The following is a 26,617-nucleotide window of genomic DNA, read 5'->3' as shown; positions in this document are numbered from 1 at the left end:
CTGGGTATAAGTAACTGGTATAGTACCATCAAACTATTTTTACTTATGCTCACCGTATCTCGCTAATGTACTGTATTTTCGCTTTTGTCTTACCAGAATGTTGTGTTGTGTACGGTATTGTTTCTATATGCCATTTTGTATTACTGCATCTTTTCTTGTATTCCTATTTTTATATTGTACTGTTAAATTTCGTATGTGTATTGTTTTTTTTTTGTTGTAATATAATTATATTTGCGTTCAACTCTGACACCGTTCTATGTCAAATAGGCTATGACTCGGCCGTGGCCGTCCTAACTACTGAATACAGCCTACTACATGATTTTCCATTCAGGCACGTTTTAAACCTTTCAAGGTTTTGTCACCTTTTCCTGTTCGTTAACGTGCTGGTAGGTTTATATCGATTTTTGTAGTTAGTATCTTTTCTTCCTGGACGCGTTAATGACGAAAAATAAAATGATTGATGATTGATTGACTCCACAAGGGTGTGGCAAACTTGATGACCAGTTCGGTCCTTCTGCCACTCCCATCATCATCAGCAAACAGCTTAGTTCCCATTGTAATCTTGTACAGTATTGTTTTTTTCACATGTTCTGATGATGCGAAAGAAAAGAACTTCTCTCTTTCAGAAGGCAATAATAACAATCGTAATACTTTCTGCAGTGTGGAAATGGAGTTTACACGCAATGAAAATTCGTAATTATCAAATTTCTGGCAAATTCACTGAGCTTCTTCATTATATTCCTCATTTTGCAGTTCAGGCATTTGTGAAAGCTGTAATCCAGCCAACAGCTTAACAGTCTGCTAAGAGTAAACAACGAACAAGCATCTGACAATGTAAAAACGCTGCAAAAAGAAAACATTTGCTGGCTCAAAAAGGCATCAACACTGTTTCGAACAATTAATCTATATCTCAGCAAGCAGCACAACTCCATTCAAGCGTAAACTTAAAAGCGGTTGTTTCTTCTGCCAAGTCGCCATGCCAATGTTTATCAATTGGGTTTATTTCAAACAGTCAAACATTACTTCCCAGACGGCAAATCGATTGTTTTTTCACATTGATTCAACGTCTGCAAACATTTCAAAAAAGGACTGATTTTCTGATCATACAAGTTGAAAAAATAAGTTGAGATACTCAGCTGGACTTTGTTGGAACAAAATCTTTGCGTTTGATAACATGGAGCTACTTCTTTTTTAATTCCTCGTCTTTTCGAAAGCTGACAACTTGCACTTGTAATTCACCATGATAATTTCCATTACAGTTGGGGAAAAAGGCATTCACTATCACTATCAGTGAATGCATTTTGCTATCTTGGAGATAGATTGAATGCCAGTGGTGGTTGTGAAGCGGCAGTGAATGCAAGAGTAACTTGTGTGAGATCTGCAATGCTGTACGGAAGTGAGACATGGTGCTTGCGGCAAACGAGTTGGTGATTTTAAGAAGAACTGAGAGAGCCATGGTGAGAGCAATGTGTGGTGTGAAGCTGATGGACAAAAAAAATACCCAAAACTTAAGAACTTGCTTGGGTTGAATGAGAATGTTGATAAGTTAGTGAAAGCGAAGGGAGTGAGGTGGTATGGGCATGTTTTGAGAAGGGATGAAGATGATGTTTTAAGAGCGCTGGAGTTGCAAGTAGAAAGTCTTAGAAAACAAGGAAGACCTAAGAAAACGTGAAAAAGGCAAGTTGAGGAGGAAATCAGCATAGTCCGGCAGAAGTATGACTGAACCTGGAAATTTTATGCAAAGTTTTTTTTTTATTGATTTTGGTAGCCTAGAGTCTACTCTTTCAGAATCTGCCGGGTGCACTCCGCGCACCCTTGAGCGTTTTGAGAAATTCAAGATGGCGTCCAAAATGGCTGCCGTTTCAGATAACTCCTTATAACTCAGTTAGTATTTGACCTAGGATGATAATTTTGGTGTCTAACCATATGTTTTGAGGGGCAAGGAATACATTGAAACTATTTATTTGACTGGTTGGGGATTGCATCATGTAGAAATGCAATAATGCCGCCAATAGGGCTGCCATATTACAAAATTCAAACAAAAACAAACAAATTCACTTGTATTTGGTCTAGAATGATAATTTTGGTGTCTATCTATATGTTTCGTTGACAAGGAATCCATTTAAGGGATTAAGACAGTTGCATATGAATTACATCGCAGGAAAATCCAAAATGGCTGCTGATATATTTGCTGAATACTTATAGAAAATCATTATTTTTGCGACTTTTGCTTGTGAAATACCATCTATCATATAACATCACTCACAAATGTAACCATTAGTTATCACAAATGTTACCATTAGTAATGTACAAGCCTCTCTCACAGTCACAAGACAGTCAGTTGTGGTTATCATCTCGTCATTAAGTCACCTAGTCCATAAATCTGTGATGTTGTCCAATTGAATTAAAATGCTAAGTAAGAGTCTGGCTGAAACCTGCAGCATAACACGCACAGAATATTGCACATTTCAAACCATCCCTTGTGCAGCTGCAAGAAAGCGTTTTGCAGGGGTTGTCACTCTTGCATCCACATCTGATCATGACAGTTTCTGGGGTGAGTTCAACATTTGCGGGAAGGAGGAGCGGTTGTAGCGTTTTAAGTGTCGAGTCTTTCACCCATCCGTACATTTCTGCATCAAGTTCGGGCGGATTGCTGTCTTCCAGTGAACGCCACACAATGGCTTCGTGATGGGCCCTTCTTACATTCTCTTTAAAGGCCTCACTTGTAGGAGGAAGAGAACAAAGTTTTGGTGGTACCGCGGAGGCCCGACCCGTTTTGGATGCCCATATCCTCCAGCCTGCTTCGGACATTGATTTACTCGTAGTATATTGACCGTAACAGGCTGACATGAATGTGGTTGCCTGCGCGATCACTGATTCTATGGGAGAATCAATGACCCCTAAAAGTTACAGTGAGTGACCATCTTTCAGAACCTTCAATGCAGTACCTTTGCCAACCCCACAGCAGCATGCTACCGTATCACACCCAGTAAGAGCATGGGCTGGCAGGAGTTCATTCACAAAAGACACATGCTTCTCTACGGTTTTTCCAATGTCAATGACTGTTCGTTCCTTAATTGGTGACTCCATGGTGATACGATTTTTCATGCTTCCAACGTGATAATAATGAAGCAAGAGAATGAAAACGTCAGTGTCATCGGATATCACAGTTATATCACTCTCTTCATTATTTCGAGCAGACAGCATCACCTGTTGGACAATGATATTGTCCGCTTCCTCATGACTACTTGAAAAGTCTGTCCTTCTGATCACTACACCACCATGGCTGATCTCAAATGGGGCAACGTCCTCAACAATCACTATCAATTGATTGAGTGACAAAAGTTTAAAGACAAAAGTGCTCAGACAAAAGTTCGGTCTTTAATCATCAACAACAGTGTCACACCGACTTTGAATTTACAATAATTGCCCGAGAAAATGACGCAGTGAAATTACGTTTCAAAGAAGCCATATTCATCAGCAGACAAAATCCTAAAATCAACAACCGTGCCGAAAGGGAAGAACTACGTCATCTAATCTACTAATCAACTGAAAACAAATTTTGCAACATAAAACGCCTAACAACACAGAAACTCAACAACCAGCAGCCTCAAGCTAAACGAAAGAACCACACTAAAGAACCACTCACTGACTTCAACACCATTCATCATAGCACATGACTAGGGAACTGTGTTCCGAAAGCTTGCGCAACTTACTATTGCCACAGCAAACTCGCAGCATCAGGCTAAGACAGATCGTTTAAATCTACCTTGTGAAATCACTATCAACTTGTGAGTTTGGGTGTATTCATGGAATGACTCGTCTTCAATCAGAAGTTTGACAATCAGGTTTATCAACTGCTTCTTGTTTTCGGTCACCGTCAATACAGTCTTTTGAGGTGGTAACTTGGTGTTCAAGTGCAGCTCGTGGACTCGGCTAACTCCAGTAGCCCTAGCACTTCTGGTGACTCTCTTAGTACTGTAATCGTAGTACCGATCGAACACTAGGTGAACGTCCCCAACTTTTAGTCTCTTGGCAATGGCGTGTTTCAAGTTGTTTGCGTAGTCTGTAGTGGTGCCCTCTGCAGGCCAAGAAATCACCCAGAGTAGGGCTGAACCATCAATCACAACTACTGAAGTGTCACTTGCTGTTGTCCGAGCAGATACCTCAACCTGAAACTGTCGCTTTAAGGAGGACTTTGATGTTGCAGCTCTCATTTCTTCTGTGGGGTCAAACATAGACGTTGGTACTGGGGCCACTTCGTAGGATAGGACATCTTTTATGTCAACATCACGCCCACTAGCCTGTTGGCCTATGACCCTGGAGTAGATGACATTCATGTCGTACACTTTACTACCTCCCACATTCACATGTTTCTTTGTAGCCATCATGGTAGTCATGGTCTTGTGAATTGTTTCATGTAAGCCATCAGGTAAATTTTCTCCAAATTTGCACATCTGTTTGAATCCTTTCTGCACAGCCTCCTGCACATTCACTGCCGGGGTTCCATGTTGACCAGTTGCAATGTTCACTAGATCCTCTGGATGTTTCTCGGGATCAAGTGGATCCATACATTTTTGAAGCTTCGTCCTTATGGCTTCTCGGTCCTTGTTGTCATTCTTTATCCGTGCCTTCTTTTCTTCCTTGTGCCCACTTCCCTGGTCTCCAGAATCTCCAAGCATTTCGCCCAGAGCAGCCTCCACAGTACTACATGTATGAAGACTCAATGCCCAGATCTTGAGCGTGTCCGGCTTCAAGGTTATTCCTATGATGCCATTTGGGGCATGGCCATATCTCATGAAAGTAGTTTCTATAAACATATCACTCCATAGACCATTCTATAGTCCGCGTAGGTGCCTCATCACATGCTCCCCTTTCATGAACCGGACTAGTACCTCTTCTGGGAGGGATTCCATTGCCCTTAGGTAGCACATCCTATACCTTGCATAATGCACATGACCAGCGGCAAAGAAATAGGGAAGCATTTGTTTGCATGCCTCAAGATCCAATAGCCGATCAGAGCCCGATGCAGTCTATGAAACTCATTAAAAAGTGCATACCACCCAAGCGCGGGATGACATCTGAAAACCTTTCTGGGTAAGCCCACTTCACATGTAATGCAACTTTATATAGTTGTAAGTCACAGGTAAATAACACAAGCTTTTGGTCAGCATTATGTGTCACCTTTTGAGCTTCCACCATTGTTGTCATTATTGTATCTGGGTGGGATGGCACAGGATCAACCAAAGGCAGGTATGCCGTCTTAGTCTTAGGTTGTTCTGTTTGGCCTTGATTGCGTGTAAGAGCTGTGTTGTAGCCATTGTACTCGGGACAATTCTGTTTCTGAACATCCTGAAAGAAGGCGAAGTCAGTTTCGTCCGCTCTTTGTTTTAGAGTAGCCTGTTGCGTAAGTAACTTGAGTGAGAGAACTGTTCTAACAGCAACACTCTCGGGCATTTTTGGTTTCTTGGAACCATTGTATCTCTGTATAGTGACATCACATTCTATTGCCTCCGACATCTCCTCCTTTGAAATTCGTGGGATTGTCTCTCTATGGTATCGATCATCATCAGATGGTGATTCAGGATGTGTAACCAGACCAGCTAACGAGTGGGTGGAAAGTTTTCCATTTTGCGACTAAATTTCAGCATCAAAAGTATTGACAACTACTTGTACCAAACCGTCTGATGCATCAGATATGCCAAGACAGGATCGTTCCATTGTTGCAGCTTTCACAGCTGAACGCTTAAAGCGTAATACCTCGTTATAAGAACACTTTCTGACTTCTCTACTTACTTTTCGTATATTTATTTCTTTATACTTATTATACGATATTTCTTACAAGCCTGCTGAGACGCAAGTTCGCACTTATCAGTCAGAAAGCAAAGTGATTACGTAGCATAGTGGGAGTTCGAGATTAAGAAATTTACAGTAAGTAGGCTATATATCAGGCAAATATATCAGCAACCATTTTGGATTTTGCTGTGATATAATTTATATGCAAATGTTTTAATCCTTTAAATGGATTCCTTGTCAACGAAACATATGGATAGACACCAAAATTATCATTCTAGACCAAATACAAGTGAATTTGTTTGCTTTTGTTTGAATTTTGTAATATGGCAGCCCTACTGGCGGCATTATTGCATTTCTACATGATGCGATCCCCAACCAGTCAAATAAATAGTTTCAATGTATTCCTTGCCCCTCAAAACATATGGTTAGACACCAAAATTATCATCCTAGGTCAAATACTAACTGAGTTATAAGAAGTTATCTGAAACGGCAGCCATTTTGGACGCCATCTTGAATTTCTCAAAACGCTCAAGGGTGCGCGGAGTGCACCCGGCAGATTCTGAAAGAGTAGACTCTAGGCTACCAAAATCAATAAAAAAAAACAAACTTTGCATAAAATTTCCAGGTTCAGCCAAAAAATTGGATTTGGCAACCGGATTAGCAAGGTTGGCTTGACAAGAGAGGACGCGTTAGACAGATAAATGTGGAGGCAGGGTGTGAAGGGGATTGCGACCATTGGAGGTGAATCCGGCCACCCTCGGTAACGGGGACAACACCGGATTAAAACTGGACTACTACTACTACAAGAAACTTGGTACACTAAACCTAAGATGTCGCTTTGTTTCAAGGGATCTTTTAGATGGCAAAAATTTATTTATTGTCAAGCAAGGTTTCAAAGCGACCTTTATACCAATTTCATTTAAGATATGCCAAATTTTTTCAGAAACTCAGTTGTGGCGCACGCAAGATTGTCTAAAACGCACATTAAAACGTACGAGGCTTTCTAGTGAGTATATTTTCCAAGTGAGAATAACATCTATTAAGCACGGTGCTATTTTGCACATTAAACAAAATTTTGATGCATTAGCTATTGTCCGATTGGTAAACGATTAAGATTAAGTCAGTCAGAGGAAAAGAAGCTAACCTTTTGCGCCCACTTTCTGCCATGTCTTTTATGTCTTCGTCAAAAATATAACCTCCCGCACTCGATGGGTTTCAAACTGACGTCCTTTGTAACATGCTCACTATTTAGCGAAAGCAGATCCCCTATTGCAGATATTATCACAAAATCAAAATTTGTAAATGCTTTTTGAAAGAAAACAAATTGAGTCATCTCATGTGCTCGAATTTTTGTGTAAAAAAATTACTCAAATCAATTGATGTTTAAAAGGGTGTAGCAGGGATATAAACATAAGATAGCAAGCATATAGCAAACTGCTGGTGACATTTTTCTATTTTTATTTCTTTGAAAGATAAATCATCAGGATCAATTTACTATTGGTGGTTTTGTTGTAAAATGCGGTTTGTTATTGTTTTCTTGTTTGCAACATGGAGTATAAAAGGTAAGTGCCTTCAAACACTTGCACTTTGAGCAATAAATCGTACTTTTGTGGTAATATGGAAGCAGGGCAGTTTTCAGCGCAATGGTTGTAAGAACTTTATTTTCACCAAAAGCATTTCTGTACTAAAACCAAGTTTAAAGTTAGTTACTTTCAGTGAGAATAATATTTACTCAATTGTTTCAAGCAACTTTTAAGTAATTAATTTGCTTTTATTACATTTACATGGCCATGGGACCACGATCATCGCCACATGCCATCATAAGGACAAAGGGTGGAAAGCAGTAGCGTATTCTTGGTTGGTTGAGCAAGGGAAGCAATAAAAGTCCTACGGGGTAAGAGCGTGCCGAAGACACGCGTATTCTAAGGGGGTCCGGGGAAAGAATTTTTTCCCACGAACTTTCTGTCTCATTTGCATAGGCTACTTCTGTAAGTGTAGCCATTACTGGATACCGCGCGGCGCACGTAACAGTTTTTACCTATTCACTTGCATCACTAATGCGCGGCGCTCTTTGTTTTGTGATCTTATGGAGCAGGATTGCCATATTAGCGAATTCATCGCCAAAATCCAGAAATCTGGCGATTTTTTAAGACGTTTGGCTTCATATTTATGGTTTGGCGATTTGGCTCTTTTTTAGCGCTTTTTGATTACTGATTTGGCTAAATTAATTGCTTTTGGTGATTGATCAATATGTGACTTTCTATGCAATGTTTAGCAAAAGTGTTTGGCAACACTTGATAGCTCTGTTCATGCTTGTTGTATAGCTGCCAGAGGTGCACAGGGGCGTAGTTTTGGAGTATTTAGGACCCGGCGTCTCGGTGTTACGTTCACTGTTCGCAACCTTATTACATCATTGTTTTCTCGATTCAAAATCGGAAGTCGATGTCTAAGTAACTTCGAATCATAGCAGGGAAAACAAATTATTTCCTTTGTTTCGAGCATTTAAATGGAATATAGTTTCGGGAGAGAATTTGCTTTTTTGTACCAAAGACAGGCAAAACACAACAATACCACAGGGTTGAGCATTACAACAATATATTTTACATAATTATTTACAAGTAGGGGAGACTGGGGTTTGTTGGAACATGGGGTTTGTTAGAACATTGCTTTTTTTTGCACCCCGAAAATATTTTACAGGAATTTGTTTTTATTTTACGACTGGAAACACTGAAATGCTGCTGCTGTGATTTTCTTTGACCAAACCTTCCAAGAGTTCTCACTGGAAAAGTGTTTGTTTGTTTTTGATGTCTAAAAGTAAATTTGGGTACCGCCTAAAAAGTTTGCCTACCTGAAGGAAAAAGGAAGATAATAAAAAAAAGTTTTTGTTTGTGTTACCTACAAAGGTAGAGCTGTTGCAAAGTACAAAAAAAGTTTGCTTAATTGTGACCAGATTTGCAAATTTAACTTATATATTTCAGTTTAGCTTATGGGGTTTGTTAGAACATCTCTCATGGGGTTTGTTAGAACATGTTCTAACAACCTCAATTAAGTGAAATTTGTGTTTGTGCATAAACTTTTCTTTTTCAATGACCAATGATTTTAGTAATACATATCTAACAACTTATTTATTACAATATTATACTTTTTAGTTGTCAACAATTATAGAAAATTTCTTTCTTAAATTGATAATCAGTATGCGTACTTATAAGCGAAAAACACAATGTGCTACAATGCCAACAGATGTTATGGAAAGGGCGATGATGGAAGCATTAATCCAAAAAAGACTATGTCGAACTGTTGCAAAACAGTATATATATGATATTCCTCATGTGACATTAAGGAAGTATATATTGTTTAAAGCATCGACAGAAATTACCATCTGCAAATAGTAATCCGGATGAAGTAAATTTACCTCATTATGGATGTTTCAATAACAGAAATGTTTTTACTGCTGTTCAAGAAGCTGAGTTAATGAATTATATATCTTTTAAAAGCATCAGCTTTATATTATGGCTTGTCAACTAAAGAAGTTAAAAAGCTGGCATATGATTATGCCAAGGAGCTTGGCCTGAAGTTTCCAGGCTCTTGGGAGCAAGGCAAGTCAGCTGGATGTGACTGGTTGCAAGGATTTATAAAGAAGCATCCAAATCTATCGTTGCGAACACCAGAAAGTACATCATTTAAGCCGTGCAACCAGCTTTAATCTACACAATGTGACAACATTTTTTAATAACCTCCCCTCTGTAATAGACAGGGATTCTTTCACACCTTACAAAATATGGAACCTGGATGAAACAGGTTGCCCTACTGTGCAAAAGCCCTGTAAGGTTGTGGCTCCATCTGGTGTAAAACAAGTAGGCACTATTGTTTCTGCAGAACGAGGAAAGCTTGTCACATTGTGTTGTGCAATAAGTGCAATTGGAAATTCAATTCCACCTATGTTTATCTTTCCAAGAGTAAACTATCTGACATTCAAGAAGGAGAATTTGTTTTTGTCAAATTCAACACTTCGAAGCGTTTACAGCACTTTGTTGGGAAAATTATTGATGTTTTTGATGATAGTGATGTGACTATTCGATTCTTACGATGCTGTGGGCAATCCAAAATGCTTGATGAATGTCCTACATTTGTTCCAAAAATAGTGACAATTCTGATTTCACTCATCACCTTTGTGACATTGTCTTTAAGTTACCGAAACCTTCCAATCTGAAAGGCACTAAGCGTCGCCAAGAAAAATTTGTGTTTTCTGTGGATTTAGCTAGATATAATCTCCAATAAATTTGTTAAATTCAGTGTTGTTTGTGGTTGTGTATATCTAATGCTTGTGATATCATTTTCTTAGACCATCATCATAAACAAGCAATATTATTTTTTTCATTTCAAACAGTTTGGACTAAAAAAAATTGTTTGTTTGCAAAAGCCATGGTAATCCATCATTTTACATATACTATTCTACCTTAAGTGAAACATAATAAACCTTTTCACATTTTTTATTCAAAATACAATAATATACTGCTTTTTGTGAAATATTTGTAATGAAAAAGTAATGTTCCAACGAACCCTGTGTGATGTTCCAACAAACCCCAGCACCGGGGTTTGTTGGAACATTTGACTGCTGTTGGTAAAATTAAATTTATGAGAAATGTTTTAATGTGTGGTGAATTTTTCTTTATTACAGTGTTAGACAACAGGTTAGTCAAGGTTATTGAGAAAATTTTACTTTGAATTGCAAAGGGTTCTTTTGTTACGTGGACTTTTCTAGAAACTGTTCCAACAAACCCCAGTCTCCCCTAGTTTAACAGTCAAACGTTTTTGGCTTAACTTAAGCCCTCATCAGGAATCTGAAAATATGTATAAATTGCAATAAATTTAAACTTTTTGAAAGTAACTATAACTAACTGACTATAAGCATCAAGAAACACGCAACGATTATAAGCAATAGTGTGGAAAACAAACAAACGGAAAACAAATGACATTAGGAAAAGGCAACTGCGTAACTAGAAAAGAATTTGCACCACAGGGTGCGTGATACATCTAATAAATGTTGAGGAGAATGGATGCGCCTCCCGCAAATAATTGTTTGTTTAAATTTGGAGTACAGCGTTTATGTTGAGATTTATGAGTAACTGAAAGTAAATAGTAACTGTAACTAGTTACGTTTTTGAAATCGGTAACTGTAACGGTAACTCAGTTACTATTTTGGCCGAGTAACTGTAACTCAGTTACTTTTGAAAGTAACTTTGCCCACCTCTGCCTACATCTGGCAGTGGCGTAGCTAGGGAATGTGCCGCCCGGGGCGGATTCAGATTTTGCCGCCCTTTCAAGAAAAAGCATGCGAAAAGGAAATGCGTTTTTTTATCAGATTATAATCAAAATCAAAAATTGTAGTCTGAAAGTGCCGCCCCCCCGGCCCCTAGCTATGCCACTGACATCTGGACCAGCGATATCTAGACACCGGGATGCGAAACTTTTTTTAGCTGCATACAGTCGTAGGACTAGAAGTGGAGAAATAATATATCGAAACTTACTCTCTAATGCAAACAAACTAGATTCATAACCTTAATAGAAGCACTATGCTGAAGCTGACATGAGAAACTAAAACCAAAATACTAGGAAATAAGATGATATCCGGAGTTTTTATTTATAACTAAAGCATGATTAATGTATACATGCAAATTAATAATGAGACAAGAACGATACTGTAGACTGCAAACTACTAGGAAATAAGATGGTTTTATTCTAGGATATAAGCATTCCGCAAGAACAATCATTTTAAACCAAGTAAGGTTTTCTCAAAACTAACACACAACTTAGGATTATAGAATCCCCTTGTGAACTCTACAGGGCAGCAGAAAGTTTGTCTGAAACTATGAGGAGCTAACTAAGCCATCGTAGATATGCGTGGCACGACAAACAATAAGCCAGTGGCACAGAAGCGACTGAGGTTGCCGTACAGTAGGCTACAACACTGTGGACTACGATTTCTATAATATTGTAGTTTGGGCCTTTCAGACTAAGCAAGCTAATTTGTAGAAGTCGAATATAAATCTTTTTTAATTGCGATAAAGTTGATTCAAATTACATTTCATACAAATTGCACGACATGCTTATGAAATGACAACAACGTTCAGTAAAACATCTCAAAATACGACCTGTGTAGTTTCTAAAGTAATGTTGGCTTTATATCTGGCTAATAAATTGTTAATCGTTTTTCATTCTATGCATTGATTGTAAATTGGTAAAGTGAAAGTGTTTTATACAAATCATAATTCGATTCGATTGATTGAATGAATCATGAATGAATCTTTATTGACTGAATTTAGAATAATGTACAAAATTACTAAAATAAATGGGTTAGCAAAGCAGCTGGTCGTAACAATAAAAATAATTTCCCTCATGTGGTTTGTGCAAACACGTTGCAGAGATTCATAGTCAGCTGAAAAATTCATAAAAATATATTATTTCGATTTGTTTGATCGGATGACGTGCAGACTTCAGTAACTTAGTGCAGGCTGAATGATAGTTTTCTTGAGCACATATAATAATCAGGTGAATTTTAATATTTTTGTTTGTCCTAGGAAAGTTGACTAACAAAAAAAACAATTAAGTTGTAAACATTTTCTGTTAGCTACAAGGTAGATTTATCACGTAGGCTTTCTTGTGAGTATATTTCCCAAGTGAGAATAACATCTATTAAGCATGCTGCTATTTTACACATATAACAAAATTTCGATGCATTAAAGCTATTGTCCGATTGGTAAACGATTGAGATTAAGTCAGTCAAAGAGTAAAAGAAGCTAAATTTATGCGTTCACTTTCTGCCATGTCTTTTATGTCTTCGTCAAAAGCATAACCTCTCGCACTCGATGGGTTTCGAACTGACGTTCTTTGTAACGTGCTTACTATTTGGCGAAAGCAGATAACCTATTGCAGATTTCATCGCAGAATCAAAATTTGAAAATGTTTGTTGAAAGAAGACAAATTGAGTCATCTCATGTGCTCAAATTTTTGTGTAAAAATTAAATCAATTGATGTTCAAAAGGGTGAGGCAGGGATATAAATACGAGATAGCAAGCATAAAGCAAACTTCTGGCGACATTTGTACCATTTTTATTTGAAAGATAAATAATCAGGATCAATTTACTATTTGTGGTTTTATTGTAAAATGCGGTTTGTAATTGTATGCTTGTTTGTAATATGGCAGATAAAAGGTAAGTGCCTTCAAAACATTTGCACTTTGAGCAATAAATCGCACTTTTGTAGTAATATGGAAGCAGGGCAGTTTTCAGCGCAATGGTTACAAGAACTTTATTTTCACTTAAAGCATTTCTGTCACCAAAAGCATTTCTATACTAAAACCAAGTTAAAAGGTAGTTATTTTCAGTGAGACTTATATTTACCCAATTGTTTCAAGCAAACTTTAAGTGAATAAATTGCTTTTATTACATTTACATGGTCATTGGACCACGAGCATCACCACATGCAATCATAAAGACAAAGGGTGGAAAGCAGTAGCGTATCCTGGTGGGTTGAGCAAGGGAAGCAATAAAAGTCGTAGGGAGAAGAGCGTGCCGAAGGCACGCGTATTCTAAGGGGGTCCGGGGATCGAAATTTTTTCCCACGAACTTTCTGTCTTATTTGCATATTTTTGTAAGTGTAGCCATTACTGGTTACAGCGCGGAGCGCGTAACAGTTTTTACCGATTCATTTTTTTGTGCGGTTTTCAAAGTCAGCAGCCGATTTTCGCCCTCCAGGTCCAAATCTAAACATTGAACTTGAAAAAAACGTAGCTTGGGAACACACCTAGTTTAGTCAAGTTTAAAAAAGAAATTGATTCTGGTCACTCCAAAAGTGAGATTTTTCGAATTGATTACGAATTAACCCTAACCCTTAGAATTAACTCTAATCTATTAACTCTACTTTTTTTGAAAAGCTTTTGTGCACCACAAAAATTAATTTAAAGAAAAAAAATTGACTTCGCTGGGCGTCGAACCGTTGTTCTCACAAACATAATCAACAAGATGAAACCACTGAACTAAACACGCCATCGAAAAATGTTTGCATTCACACGGTATTAACACAAACTCTATGCGAAGTAACAGAAGGTACATGGGAAAAAAAATTTCGCGTGCGGGGGCATGCCACCTCCAAAATTTTTTCCAAAATTACACCTAAATAATGTATTATAGTCCTTTCTGGAAACACTTCTAGGGTAATATTTGTATGAAATTTATTAGCAGATAAACAGCTATTAACTTATTAAATGTAGCTCTTACGCGAACGGGCAAATATTGCGGCTCAAATTAGTGAACATCAAAAATTCAGCTTAACTGCTCAGTTACAGCTACCTACTGCTGTAGTAGCCAGGATAACAGTGTAAATCTAACATTAGGCTCAACATTTTCCTTGCTAGGCAGATATAACCCTAAAGTCTTAGATTTTCCCATTACGCACCGATACAATACCCAATAGTAAGCAATTCTGAAATTGCTTCCACAGATTAGTTAAAAGAAACGTAAATCGCGTAAACTTTGCGCTGTTTTTTTCCTTTGTTTCTCACTTGTTTCTTCGTATAGCAAAAACGAGAGCAATGGATGCGGTACGAATCTCTGCTTCCGTAAGCTTCCAAATTAAAACCGAGCTGAAATCATACGGAAATATGAGTTAAAAACTGTTCTAATTCGCATTCAGGTAAAGAAATTACGAAATCGTTTTACTGAAAAATGTTATCTTCTCTTTTTTCAATTTTGAGCAAACAACAATGCTTCCCTTGCTTCCATTGAGGATACGCCCCTGGTGAAAAGATAGTGTCAACATGGAGGCTATTTAAATCTCCAGATTGCAAGTTGTAGTCCTATACTCTTTCAGGTGTCTATTACATCGAACTACTTAATAAAATTCTATAATAAGAAGAAATTATGCAGTAGGCTACGTTTGTGAAACTGTAAACCTCTACAGCAAAAATAGACAATCAAAAGTTGGGTGTTGAATGCTTTATTATGGCATAATACAGCAATAACTGAAGAAAAGTAGACTGCAACTACCATGAGTATTATTTGTTGTTTGATTTTGAGAAAATTTAAAAAAACAAAATTCTTTTCAGGGATGCTTTCACTTCCAACCATTGAAACAATTCTTCCATCACCAACAAATACGTTAGCGACCAATTACCCTGGTCTTATTGTAAGAACACAATTTGAAAAAGAATCTGTTACAAGTTACCAATGGATAAATGCATATGCGGACAACAGCAACATTCCACAGTTCTACGTCCATCCTATCGGATGCGTTCCAAGAAAATCAATCAATGAAATACAATCTTGTGTTGAGATCAATGGAGTGATCACTTCTAACTTGACTTATCTTCAACCACTGACAACTAACCTGGATCTTAGTGTTCGAAGCGGTACTCCTGCCGGCGGCGATTTTTCTATGCTGCCCATTGTAGTCGCCCTTCCACGCGTAACGGTTCAAGGTAATTGCCATGAGCTTTGTAAAAGATATGTTCATTTCAAAAACCTTATTGAGATTTTTTCTCTGCATTGGCATTTCGTGCAAAGAAAGTAATTCCACAGAGAAAATGAATAAAAATTTGTAGAAAATAAATTTTTAAACAGTTACCTCCAGGTTTAAAATTTAAATCAATGACAAATTATCACATTTATTGAGATTTTACTTTTAAAATTTTTCTAAACTTTTTCTGCTTATAGCCTAGTTGTCCTCATAACAGAATCGATTTTGATTGTGACAAAAATATTTGGATAAACATACACAAGAGCATGTGACAATTTTTTTTTTTTTTATTTATTTATTTGCATCAGACCAGTAAGTTCAAATTACCTCCAAACATGCGAAAAAACAAAACAAACAAGTAGTAATCACAATAACCTACTTAACATGTAATGCTGTTGCGGAGAATTGTCAACGACTACACTGCGAATGGCAGTATTGCAATAACGACGTTTTGATAAAAGCGTCAGAATTGCAGAGAGCATGCATGTAACAATTTTTCGAAGATTGACATCTACATAAAGAATTGTAAAGAAATTTGCGATGTAGCTTACTGCATCAAAGATCAAGATATTTTGTTCAATTTGAATAGTGCGGGCACTAACTTAATGCATAAAACCAGTAGAACCAAAAACTTTAATTTGCTTTTTTGTTCGAACATAATGAGATAACTATTTTGATTTGTGATTTATGTGTTTTTAACACTGCTAGTGGTATTATTATTATTATTATTTGACACTTTTGAAAGCAAACCAAGCATCTGGAGTTAGAAAAATATACTCCCTTAGCCACAAAGACTCAAGCAATGATCTAGAAAAATTGAACTACAGTAGGTTGATGATTCGACTTCATTGGTTCAGAATCAATAATAGAGAAAATTATTGGTGTTTCAATGGTGTAAAGACCCGTTTTTGAGTGGGTAGTGTAGATGTGAGTTTAATAGTCTGCCTGCTAAAACCAAACAGCTATTTAAAAATAACATCAAGTTTAAACGTTGCTTTAAATATATTAAATATAATATAAACAGCTTCAAATATAAACTTTTTTTATTGCATTATTACAATCAAATTTAAGAACAACAAGTTTCAGTAAAAATAGGCAAATATTTGTACAAAAGTATCAACCATATTGAATGCAACAGAACGTGCAAATTTATTTTATTTTTTTAAAGATTGCTATGAAACACGTGAAGATGACGTCACTGTTCAATCCAATTCAGCTGGATACAATGACGTTGGTACATTCACTTGTTCTAACAATGGACGATTGTTCTATTCAAACGGAAGCCAACCTACTTCTCACCGAACTACTTGTCAATATAATGCTGAATGGAGTGGCCAGGATAATCTACAATGCTGGGCAGGTAATTACTATGAAGTAACTAAAAGTCTTCCAAGTGCAGAAAATATATTTAGACTCAAGGTGACTAGTGAATTACTGTGATAAACCGTTTGAGACGACCTTATACATTCAGTCGAGACACCCTAATAATGTTGCAATGATACTTCTCCACCTACGCATGATTTTTTCAATGGGTTTCGCACTTGAACAAGCTTCTTGCAATCAAAATCAAGGAACTTTTGTGTTAGCCATTGGTTTGTAGAAGTTTTGTAAGTAGGCTACATCTGGACTTCATCTGTGTTGGTCACTAGTGGCGTATTGTCACTGGGGAATAAATTATTTCACTACTGGTAACCTACCTTGAACCTAAGTTTGCTGAAATAAATATATTTTATTTTGGAAAGGTTTTATTTTTATAAATTGTTAAATCTTGTGCAATTCAATGTAATGTATTGTAACTTGTAATTTATTTATCAGGGTCGTTTTTCTTTCTGTCATAAATAGAGCAAATTTTTTATGCCCCAAAAATTTAAAAAAATGACTTTTTTGCCCAAACAAAAATTTGATTGAAGAAACCATTTATTTCCCGTGTTTTAAATTTAAAATAAGGCTACATCGACGAACAAACAAGTTTAAATCAACAAATAAACATTGAAATCTTTAGAATATATTAGGCTCATCTTAAGGAAATTAACTCCACAAAAAACACGATGTTCACCAAGAACAAGAGTTGGGACACAGTGTTCAGTTCAGCTAGCCATAGCCCTAAGAAGAGCCGTTGGTATTTCTCCTTAGAGCAGCTTATTCTTCATTTTCACTAAAGAAATGAAGAGCTATTGTCAAAGGAGTGTCGAAAGAGTTATTGTCGAAGGATTTGCACAATCCACGGGACGCCTTTCAGTGTCTTGCAAAGACACAGCCACATGCTCTTGAATGGTGTCCAGCCGGCGGTTATTTAACTTTGTGGTCTTTGAATTATTCGAATTATTTGAATTCTTTTAATTTTTGAATAGGCCAATATTCAAGAAATGTCGTCATTGTTTTGCTATGTTTTTAATGTGAAGATGCTAAACAAAGCACAAATTGAGATTGATGGACAAGAATTTGTTATAGTATCAGCTTTTCAACTTTTTGTCAAATCTTTAAACTGGACGTTTGAATTATACAAAATTAGCTTTATTGATCAAAAATTGAAAAAATGACCAAACGATAAAAAATTGACTTTTATTGACCTATAAAATTAGGATTTTAAAACCTACTCCTTGTGTCCAATACTCTTTTTTTAAATTCTTTGCAACAAACTACTAAAAAAAAAAATTTGACTGTAATAACTTTATTTTCCCTACTCATAAGTATGACTAAAATTTTTTTTTTTTTTGATACTGCAGCTCCTAGCCCCGTGATAACCACAATGAACGGGGACTTCACTGTAGTTGAAGGCAATGACTTCACTGTCACCTGCGAGTACAATGACGTCATTCCTATTGGAACCAACACTGCATTCTATTTGGATGGCAATGAAGTCGGACGACAACAGGTAGCTGTTGAATAAAAATATTTCAGTATAAGAAACTATGAATTCTTTTTTGGTTGATCTGCATTGCCAATGGATTTATACACTTATAATGCTAATGTTGAATATACAGTAGTTTAAATAACCAGTTCACAGCTGGCTTCTTTGCAAAGATTCAATTTAAGTTTTAAAAATAGCTTGTGATACTCTACCAACAGGAACGCTCATTCATATTTTCCTTGCGAGCTGAGGACAATAACAAGCAAGTATCGTGTCAAGCTGTGACTCCATATACGGAAATGTTTACGGAAAGTGGAAGGTCACCAAACTATCCCATCAATGTTCAATGTGAGTTATAATATCATAGCTTTGTTTGTTACTTACATACAACATGAGCTTCAAACATATAAGACATGTTTTTTTATTCCCATGTGCATTGCTGTTTTTTTTTGTTTGTTTTTTTATGCATGAGCTACTGCTTTTGCTGATATAGCCTACATGCAATAATTAAATAAGCTATTACGCAATTTGCATTCCAAATGAAACATAAACAGTAGGTTAACATTGGCAGAAAAATTTAGGGGTACTTTTATTTCTTAACCAGAAAAGATTTTGAAGTTCCAGAATTTCAAACAACACTGTATGCATCCCATCCACACATTTAAAAAAAACAACTGACTTTTTTGGAAAATAGGTTTTCTTTCCCCTTAACGTTCATCAGCATTTTTTTAATTTTCTAATCGAAAGGTTTAATTAATTTAAATGTAACACAACAACATCCCAAAATGTAAAAGGTTTAAAAACATTGCAAAAATGCAGAAAAAAGAGCACTTGCCAGAAACCGCAAAAGAAAGTATGAAAAGCGAAAACTAGACCTAATTTTTTAATTATTGAATAGTTTAAACTGCTAGATCATTGGTAATTAAAATTGCTGACAGTTTTAAAACCCTTTGAGTGCTCTTGACGCTATTCATACGTCATAAGAATGCATTATTTGTATGCCAAGGACGTATGTGATACGTCAAACTACGTAGTTAGTTGTATGTCAGGATTTTTGTTTTTTTAAGATGGTTGGGCGTTTCGGGTACGTTCAAAGCAAATGCGAAATACATTCTGAAGACAAATATTCACTGACAAGATACTTGATAAGGTTGAATTTTGCCTCCCAAGTTTATAGTCATAGTACCGGTGTCAAAACAAAATAAATTGCTTTTATCTGTTTGAAAAGTTTATAACTTCTTTGATAATGATCTTCTTCTTTTAATGTAGCACTTGATTCCAAGCATTGACTGCCTCTTGCATGAAAAGTTTCCAAGATTCTCTATTGTTTGCTTTGTGTATTAGGTGTATGTTGGTGTTACTTTTGTCGGTTTGTTGGTTTAAGTAGGTTAATCTTTGTCTGTCTTTGTCTGCCTTTTCATGCAAGAGGCAGTGAATGCTTGGAATGAATGAAACGAAATACCACACGAAAGTGAAATATTGGGAATAAATTGCAATATTCTTCCAAATAAATGCCTTCACAACCAAAGTGTGCTGAACAGTTAAAAAAAGGGAGTTTTTAGGGAAGAAATAAAAAGAAAGCAAAAAATTATGATATCATCAATAATCTTTTTTCATAACGTCATGCAAGCCATCGATGGCGCAAAACATATCCCTGACAGTTCCAAATCCATTTTGACAAAACAACCTAAATCAGCCTTTCAAAAACAAGCCGAAATTCGTTTTTCATAAAAGTGTCAATTTTGGTAAAATACCCTTGGCACAGAATTAAACCCAATTGAAAAAAGCTGTGGCAGTCAAATGTACAAGATTGTTGATTGATTAATTGAAAATTAACTTGCTGCAATTACAGTTACATATGCAGAACAAGATTCAACCAGGACAATGATCAACATTCTCTGCATGAAGTTCAAAAGGGATTGTATAGGAAGCACTGTTGACTTTTGAAAGTGCTGCATTTGTTTAATTAAACTTTTATTTGCATATCACTCGTTGAATATTGTTTCAGATATTTCCTCACTCGTGGTCAACAATGTCTTTTCGTCAAAATATATGATCGATATTGACAGTGGATATTTGTTGAGATCTGATCAAAATCTTTCAATGAATTGTTCAAGTCAAGGCAATCCTACACCTCAATGTGCATTCACTATTTGTTCTGGTGAATGTGAAAACATCACCAACATTAACAACGAATGTTTCATAAGTCAACCTCTCAGTGTTGGTGGTTCGGTGTCTTGCTTGGCTGTTAACAATGCTGGATCGCGTAGAAGTAAAGTGAAGAACATTGCAATCGTTCCAGAAATTAGTAAGTGAAACTATTTTCATTTTGCGAATAACCAATCTAACAAAGATATCTCCAGGTACGCCCTTGCATTCAATAATATTTGAAATGCAAGCGTCGCAGTAGGCTATTAGTCCATTGAAGAAGTTTCTCTCTGACAAGTTCTGCTCGAAACATTGTCATTTGTGGTAAACGTGGTCTTATGCTCAGTTACTGAGCTTAAGGAAATGAAAAGATAGTTTCTCCAAACACTAAGCTTTTGTTACTTATTAGAATACCACTTACTTTTCAAGATAATTATACTGAACTTAAATAATGTTAATTTATATATATCTGTGATTGTTAACAAAGTGTGATGCAATCCAGCTCATAAAAAGATTGAATGTAAAATTCTACAACTCTGTGACAAAATGATAGCCAATATGTTATTATTGTAAGACACTCGTGCTTAACATACTTTATTGTAAGTAAGCTTATGGTGTTAATGCATGCAATGATATTTTTGTGACAACCCCAGTAACAAGAGCCAGAGAAAAGCTTATCCATGTCATAATTACATTATGATTTTGTTTTTTCAACCAACAGGAGATGTAATCTTGAGCAATGCTGCAAACGTCATCGAAAACAAAACTTTAACTGTTCGACGAGAAGAAGACCTGACTCTTACTTGCAGCATTAGTTATGGCACTGAACTAAGCACTACGTATGAGTGGACTGCTCCAAACATGATAGTATATTCAAGTTCCGTTTTGAATATTCCTTCATTGAGTGCATTTGACATTGGGAGTTATTCTTTTGATACAGATGATGTATTTGGAGATTTCAATAAAACTCTCCACATTAATGTTATATGTAAGTTAAAATTCTTAGAGTGACACTCCAGTGTTTTATTATTATGCAATTACTTGGTTCATAACTTTCATCTCAATCAGATAAAAACCAATAAGAATGTTCAACGCAAAGTGTGAGAAAATTTTGAACTTTAAACGTTTTTTTGAAAAATAATAATTCTTTTTGCAATGTTAATATAATAGATTAAAACGAAGATTACGCAATTTATCGCACACTTAACTCCATAAAACATAGAAGAAAAGCTGATTGTTAAGCAAACGAAATGAATAGATGTTGTACGGTATAAGTAAGGCAATGTTTAAATATTTTGATGTGTAATAAAATTTACAATATTGTGCACATTTGCAAAGTGAAACTAGTTTTTTATCGCATATAAAATGTACATAAATTATTATTCTTTGCCTTTCATTGGGTACACAAACAGTATCGCACTTTCAGTTAATCCATTTATTTCAGATGCACCTTTTCAAGAAACTTCTACTTTGTGTTTCTGGGATTTAGACCAATCTGGATCGTGTGACGTCACATTCATGTCAAATCCTCAAGCTGAATTTAAATCTTTGATCAAAGACAATTCTTCTGGTAACAAATTTTAAATACTAAAGCAGCAAAGAAAACTATGTCCATGACATATCGGTTCTTAATCCACCTTGGTAAAATTGTGATCTTATCTAAACAACATTGTGGATAAGTGAATTGCCAACGACTTTCAATGCCAAGCTACAACAGCCTGTTATCATCGAACCTTGATACATCAAATTGTGTCTGAAATATTCCAGTCCCCAGTAAAAGCATTTTCGATCATCAGCATCCTCTCTTGTCTTGGAGCGGATGTCTACACTAATTTTTTTTAGTAAAACGCAATCATTTTGGCAAAGGACAAACAAGATCTAGCAGCAAACAACATCAACATGTTTACGTATAAATTATTGAGTTAGTTTAGTGATATACTGATATGCTGCATATGCTTATGGAAAGTAAAAGACTCAAACTTTAAAAAAATGTACACTTACCAATGATTACATCCACCTATAGTCCTGTACTATCCATACCAATGAAATCACGTGGCAATTACACATTTGACAGAACAAAACATGATTGATATATAATCTTCAACGTAATAACTATTTTTAGAAGTTAAAGTGGAATACAGAAGTTTAATTGATGATGGATTTTTTCAAACATTTCTATTTGTAAGAGATCAGGTACTTTTAAAACTATAAGGTACTTCAGAGTAGTATGTTTTATTGGTTTTATGATAAAATACGTAAACAAGAGCAGTCTTAAAGTTATCTATTTTCACAAAAAATAAGCTACGGTTTGTTTCGTAACTTTATTTCATGTTTCAGTGAGCATATCTAACAGATCTGGTTAATCAAGAGAGACTGAATATTATGGATGTAAAAATTGTACTTTTTGAACTATTTGCACTTTAACATCAGTTCATGAGGAGCCTATAACTTACTGTTACAACCAAACTACACGAAAACTTGTAGATATGCGATTGCCTTATTAGGACATAGCCTATAAAACCAGTCAAGGTTGTTCGATACTGACATGTTGAGTTTTATTGTAGTTTACGCAACGATGGTTTGTAACTTGAATTGACATTTCGTTTCCACAAAACACGTGTTTCAAAATATATTCAGGTGACGCAAAGTGACAATGGAACTTATACATTGTACTTACAATCCACTGTTGAACCTTACAACCACACCATTACTTTTGATGTCATTGTAAAAGATCTATCTGATGGTCCAACAACCAGCACTGTCGCGATAGCATTGGGTGTGACTGTTGGTGTGTTGGTGATATTATTGGTTGCTATTGGTGTGGTTTTACGCAAGAGAAAAGCAACAAACCAAATGAAAGGTAATTAGAGATAATTGGTGTGTTTGCACTTTTTCATTTGATCGTTGTAAAGTTATTTAGACTATATGTAGTATTGTTATTGTGATAGATAACGTACTCTATAAATTATTCTTGAAATTTTCACCAAATTGAATGTTTCAGGAAATGAATCAAGCAATGCTGCTTATGCTTATGCTGTAGAAGGTGAGCGCGTACACTTGATCAAGTGATGAAGTAGAATATAATTTTCAGTTTATAAATACAAAAACGTACCGAAAATGATACAAAAGAACTTGTTTAATTCCAGATAAAGACGGTTATGTTGATTTTCGTGAAGCTTTGAAAACACCTATGGTAAGCTGCAATATATTTTTCATACAAGCATTGGCCGATATATGGTTACAATTAGGCCTACAGTTTGAGAAAGATATGTTCATTTTTTTGTTTAGTATACTTTAAACCTAACTGTAAATTGACAACTGCATTATAAAATCTTTTTAATAAACTTTTGCTGAAATTTAACAAGACAACATTTACATCCCATTTATAGTCTGTTGCAGCCCAAGTACCTTCTCATAATCAGTCACCAACTCAAAAAACAGGTAAAATTTGAAACAACATCTGGCAAACTATATTCAAATTGATTCATAATGATTAATGTTATGTGTTCAAACATATATTTGTTATTAAGCCCTAAAGCATTACATGCAGATAAAAAACAAGTAGCCTACACATTCTTTGAAATATAGTTCATAGCAGTTGTATTTTAAATAAACCATGTAACGACCTATTTAGGCGTTTGTTGTAGCAAAAGTTTAACATGGTGTCAGTAAATGATTGCTTCGTCTATTGATTTCACTGCAACTGAGTAAGTTGCAAATTTCCAAACATTTACAACAATTGAAATAAAGTTTAGGTAATAATTACATACCATGAAAGTAACCAATAAATGCTATTAATACAATATACTACAAAAAGTGCTCAATGCCAAGCAAAAATCCAAGCAGAGCAAATTACATCAAATATAAATACTACTCTCTAAAACAGGGGTTCCCAACCTGGGGGCCATGGCTCCCTACTGGGCCATGAGCCTTTTTCAAGGGGGCCATGGAAAAATTTGAAAAATAATAATTTTTCAAATTTATCATCTCTAAATCCACTCCAACACTCTGTAACAAAAGAAATAAATTAAAATTTAATAAAATATTGGCACATTTTGCCCAAATCTTCATGAAATGGCCTTTAATTCCCAGTTGTTTCAAAAATAATAATACATTATAAGAATAGGGGGGCCATTGATTTTTCAAAATTTTCAAAGGGGGCCGCGGTGTAAAAAAGGTTGGGAACCCCTGCTCTAAAACCTCTAAAAATGTTTTAGAGAGTATAGCAACTACCATGAAAGTTAGATTATTTTACAAACAATTAATACGGAATATTTGAGAAATATGTTGTTTCATTAGCTGGATAAATTGTGATTAGCCTACAGCATTTTTTGTCAACTTTCGTGATATTTCTTTTTGTTTATAAACACATCTCTTAGGTGAACACAACTATGAAGAAATCAGTTCCAAACACAGGAAAATAAATCATTTTGATCAAAACGTGGTCTTTTCACATGTGAGTTGTGTACTCAAATGATTTAAACTGGTTTATTATTTTGCGAAAGATCAATGATAACTTACTGAATGTTTAAAGAAATCAGATTTGAATTAATATCACTAATCCGTTATTATAATTGTTTTATAACTTTGAGATTATTAGTTGGAATTAAAAAACTTGCCAGCTGTGTCCATGTCTACCACTGAAATCCTGCACAGCATTTTAAAACGCGTTTGATAGTGGCCGAAATACTATAATTTGTCAGGCTGTTGAAGTACAGTATTTATAGTAATTTGTTTTGTTCAATTTAATTTGGAAACGATGTGTACCAATTTATCGACCATTCATAACACACTTCTTTAAAGCTCCACAATTAGTAGGGCAAAGTTTTCACATTTTGTATACACGTATACTTTTTATATTTTGTTACAAAAAAAGTACCAAATGACACAGACTCATGGTCCAAACCCTGTGAAAATCATATGCTGATTATTTTATTATTGATTCATTTTCACAGGATGCTACAGCTGCTCACGGTGAGGAAGAATATGTAACAATGAAACCTCAAAGTCAATAAACGTGATGCCCTCTTACAACGATCTATGATCGACCATGGCCTACGAGAACATACACGGCCCTACAGTTTGCCTTGAATGGCAAAAATTAGTAGGGTAACTTTTGTCATGAAGTAGCTGACTTTCTATCGCTGTATCAAGTGATAACATGATAGTTGTATTTCTACAGCACACCAGCCAACAAATCAGTCCTTTTAGCATTGATTTAACATTCACAGGCGTTGAATCAACTTAAAAAAGAAGTGCTTTGATCAACAGCAGAGGTTTCTGTAGCTATTGACTGCAATCCTAATATAGTTCAAAGTGATCCTTTGAGTAAAACCAAATAAAGCATGAAAGCAACTATAATTCGGCATTTCAAGTGCAAGTGCATAGTCAAACTAAACACAAAACATTAAGCAACAATTGCAGTAGCTTGACGTAAACCTCAGACGAGAATAATGATAGGACGCCATTGTTGTCAGACATTAATCAACCACGAATAAGTGAGCACAGTAAAGTGTTGGTACGCACGCGTCAAAAAACATTGTGAACTTAAAATAAAACGTAAAATGTTAACAATCCTTTGCTTTCTCTCAGCTAACGTGCATAAAATGGAACAACAGTTAGAATGCAACGTTTTTTTGAGGATTTGCAAAGCCGCTTAAATTATGTGCAAAATGGAGATATCGTATTTGGCAACTGATGTCACAGTTAGTCACTGTCCTCACGTAATTAATTTTATTTCAACTGCTGTACAATACTGACCTAAAAACGATACAATACTTTACGTAGATATCACAACAGCCAGGATTAAATGTCGCGCTTTCGCCGTTTATGTTTGAAATGCAATATTGCGTCTTTTCGCACTGAATCACTGGACATTTTTTGATTATTATTAAAATACACATTAGTTATAATTGCATTCACAAACTTGATGTTTGCAAAATGCTTTTGACACAAAAAGCTCAATGGCATATCATTTAAGAGCAAAACATTTTCTGCAGCAGTTTTTTCACTCAGTTCGCTTTGCCTCATCACGCTGAGAGCAGTATCTAGCATGGCAAAACATTTCGACGTGTACTGAGCAAGATCAACAGAAGGCAACGTTAAACCACCTCGTGACAGTTTCAATAGATAGTCATATTCATTGACAAAAGGTTCACTACTAGAAGAAATTAACAATGCATTGCATTCAGCACACTGTAAACGTTTAACGATTTTTTTTGCACAGTACCCTGCCACGACCGCTGCAACTTCAACAGCGTTTTTATCCAAGCAACAGTTTTTAAGTTCTTCAGAAATATTGTTTAGTTT

The 26,617-nt window shown here is 35.7% G+C and overlaps 1 protein-coding gene across 3 annotated transcripts in view; it reads left to right on the top strand.

Moving 5' to 3' along the window:
* The window catches only part of LOC145772640 (uncharacterized), a 30,729-nt gene extending 4,534 nt beyond the window's left edge, over nt 1-26,195 (top strand). The window contains exons 1-15 of one of the 3 annotated variants that reach the window (XM_082584507.1): nt 7,277-7,358; nt 14,900-15,271; nt 16,478-16,669; nt 18,036-18,184; nt 18,379-18,508; nt 20,169-20,468; nt 21,030-21,296; nt 21,753-21,878; nt 22,431-22,501; nt 22,946-23,168; nt 23,310-23,351; nt 23,455-23,501; nt 23,698-23,749; nt 24,688-24,764; nt 25,264-26,195. In XM_082584507.1, the coding sequence (XP_082440633.1) occupies nt 7,313-7,358; nt 14,900-15,271; nt 16,478-16,669; nt 18,036-18,184; nt 18,379-18,508; nt 20,169-20,468; nt 21,030-21,296; nt 21,753-21,878; nt 22,431-22,501; nt 22,946-23,168; nt 23,310-23,351; nt 23,455-23,501; nt 23,698-23,749; nt 24,688-24,764; nt 25,264-25,323 (2,154 nt within the window). In that variant the 5' untranslated portion in view covers nt 7,277-7,312 and the 3' untranslated portion in view covers nt 25,324-26,195. Of the gene's footprint in view, nt 1-7,276; nt 7,359-7,582; nt 7,691-14,899; nt 15,272-16,477; nt 16,670-18,035; nt 18,185-18,378; nt 18,509-20,168; nt 20,469-21,029; nt 21,297-21,752; nt 21,879-22,430; nt 22,502-22,945; nt 23,169-23,309; nt 23,352-23,454; nt 23,502-23,697; nt 23,750-24,687; nt 24,765-25,263 lie in introns of those variants that run through there. The other 2 variants (XM_082584508.1, XM_082584509.1) reach the window with 2 other exon arrangements.
* The last annotated feature ends 422 nt before the right edge of the window (nt 26,196-26,617 follow it).

Source organism: Aplidium turbinatum, chromosome 6 (genome assembly GCF_918807975.1).
Source record: "Aplidium turbinatum chromosome 6, kaAplTurb1.1, whole genome shotgun sequence".
In the NCBI taxonomy this organism is placed as follows: Eukaryota; Metazoa; Chordata; class Ascidiacea; order Aplousobranchia; family Polyclinidae; genus Aplidium; species Aplidium turbinatum.
Note: the sequence above shows the minus strand (reverse complement) of the source record. Positions and strands in the feature narration are given on the sequence as shown.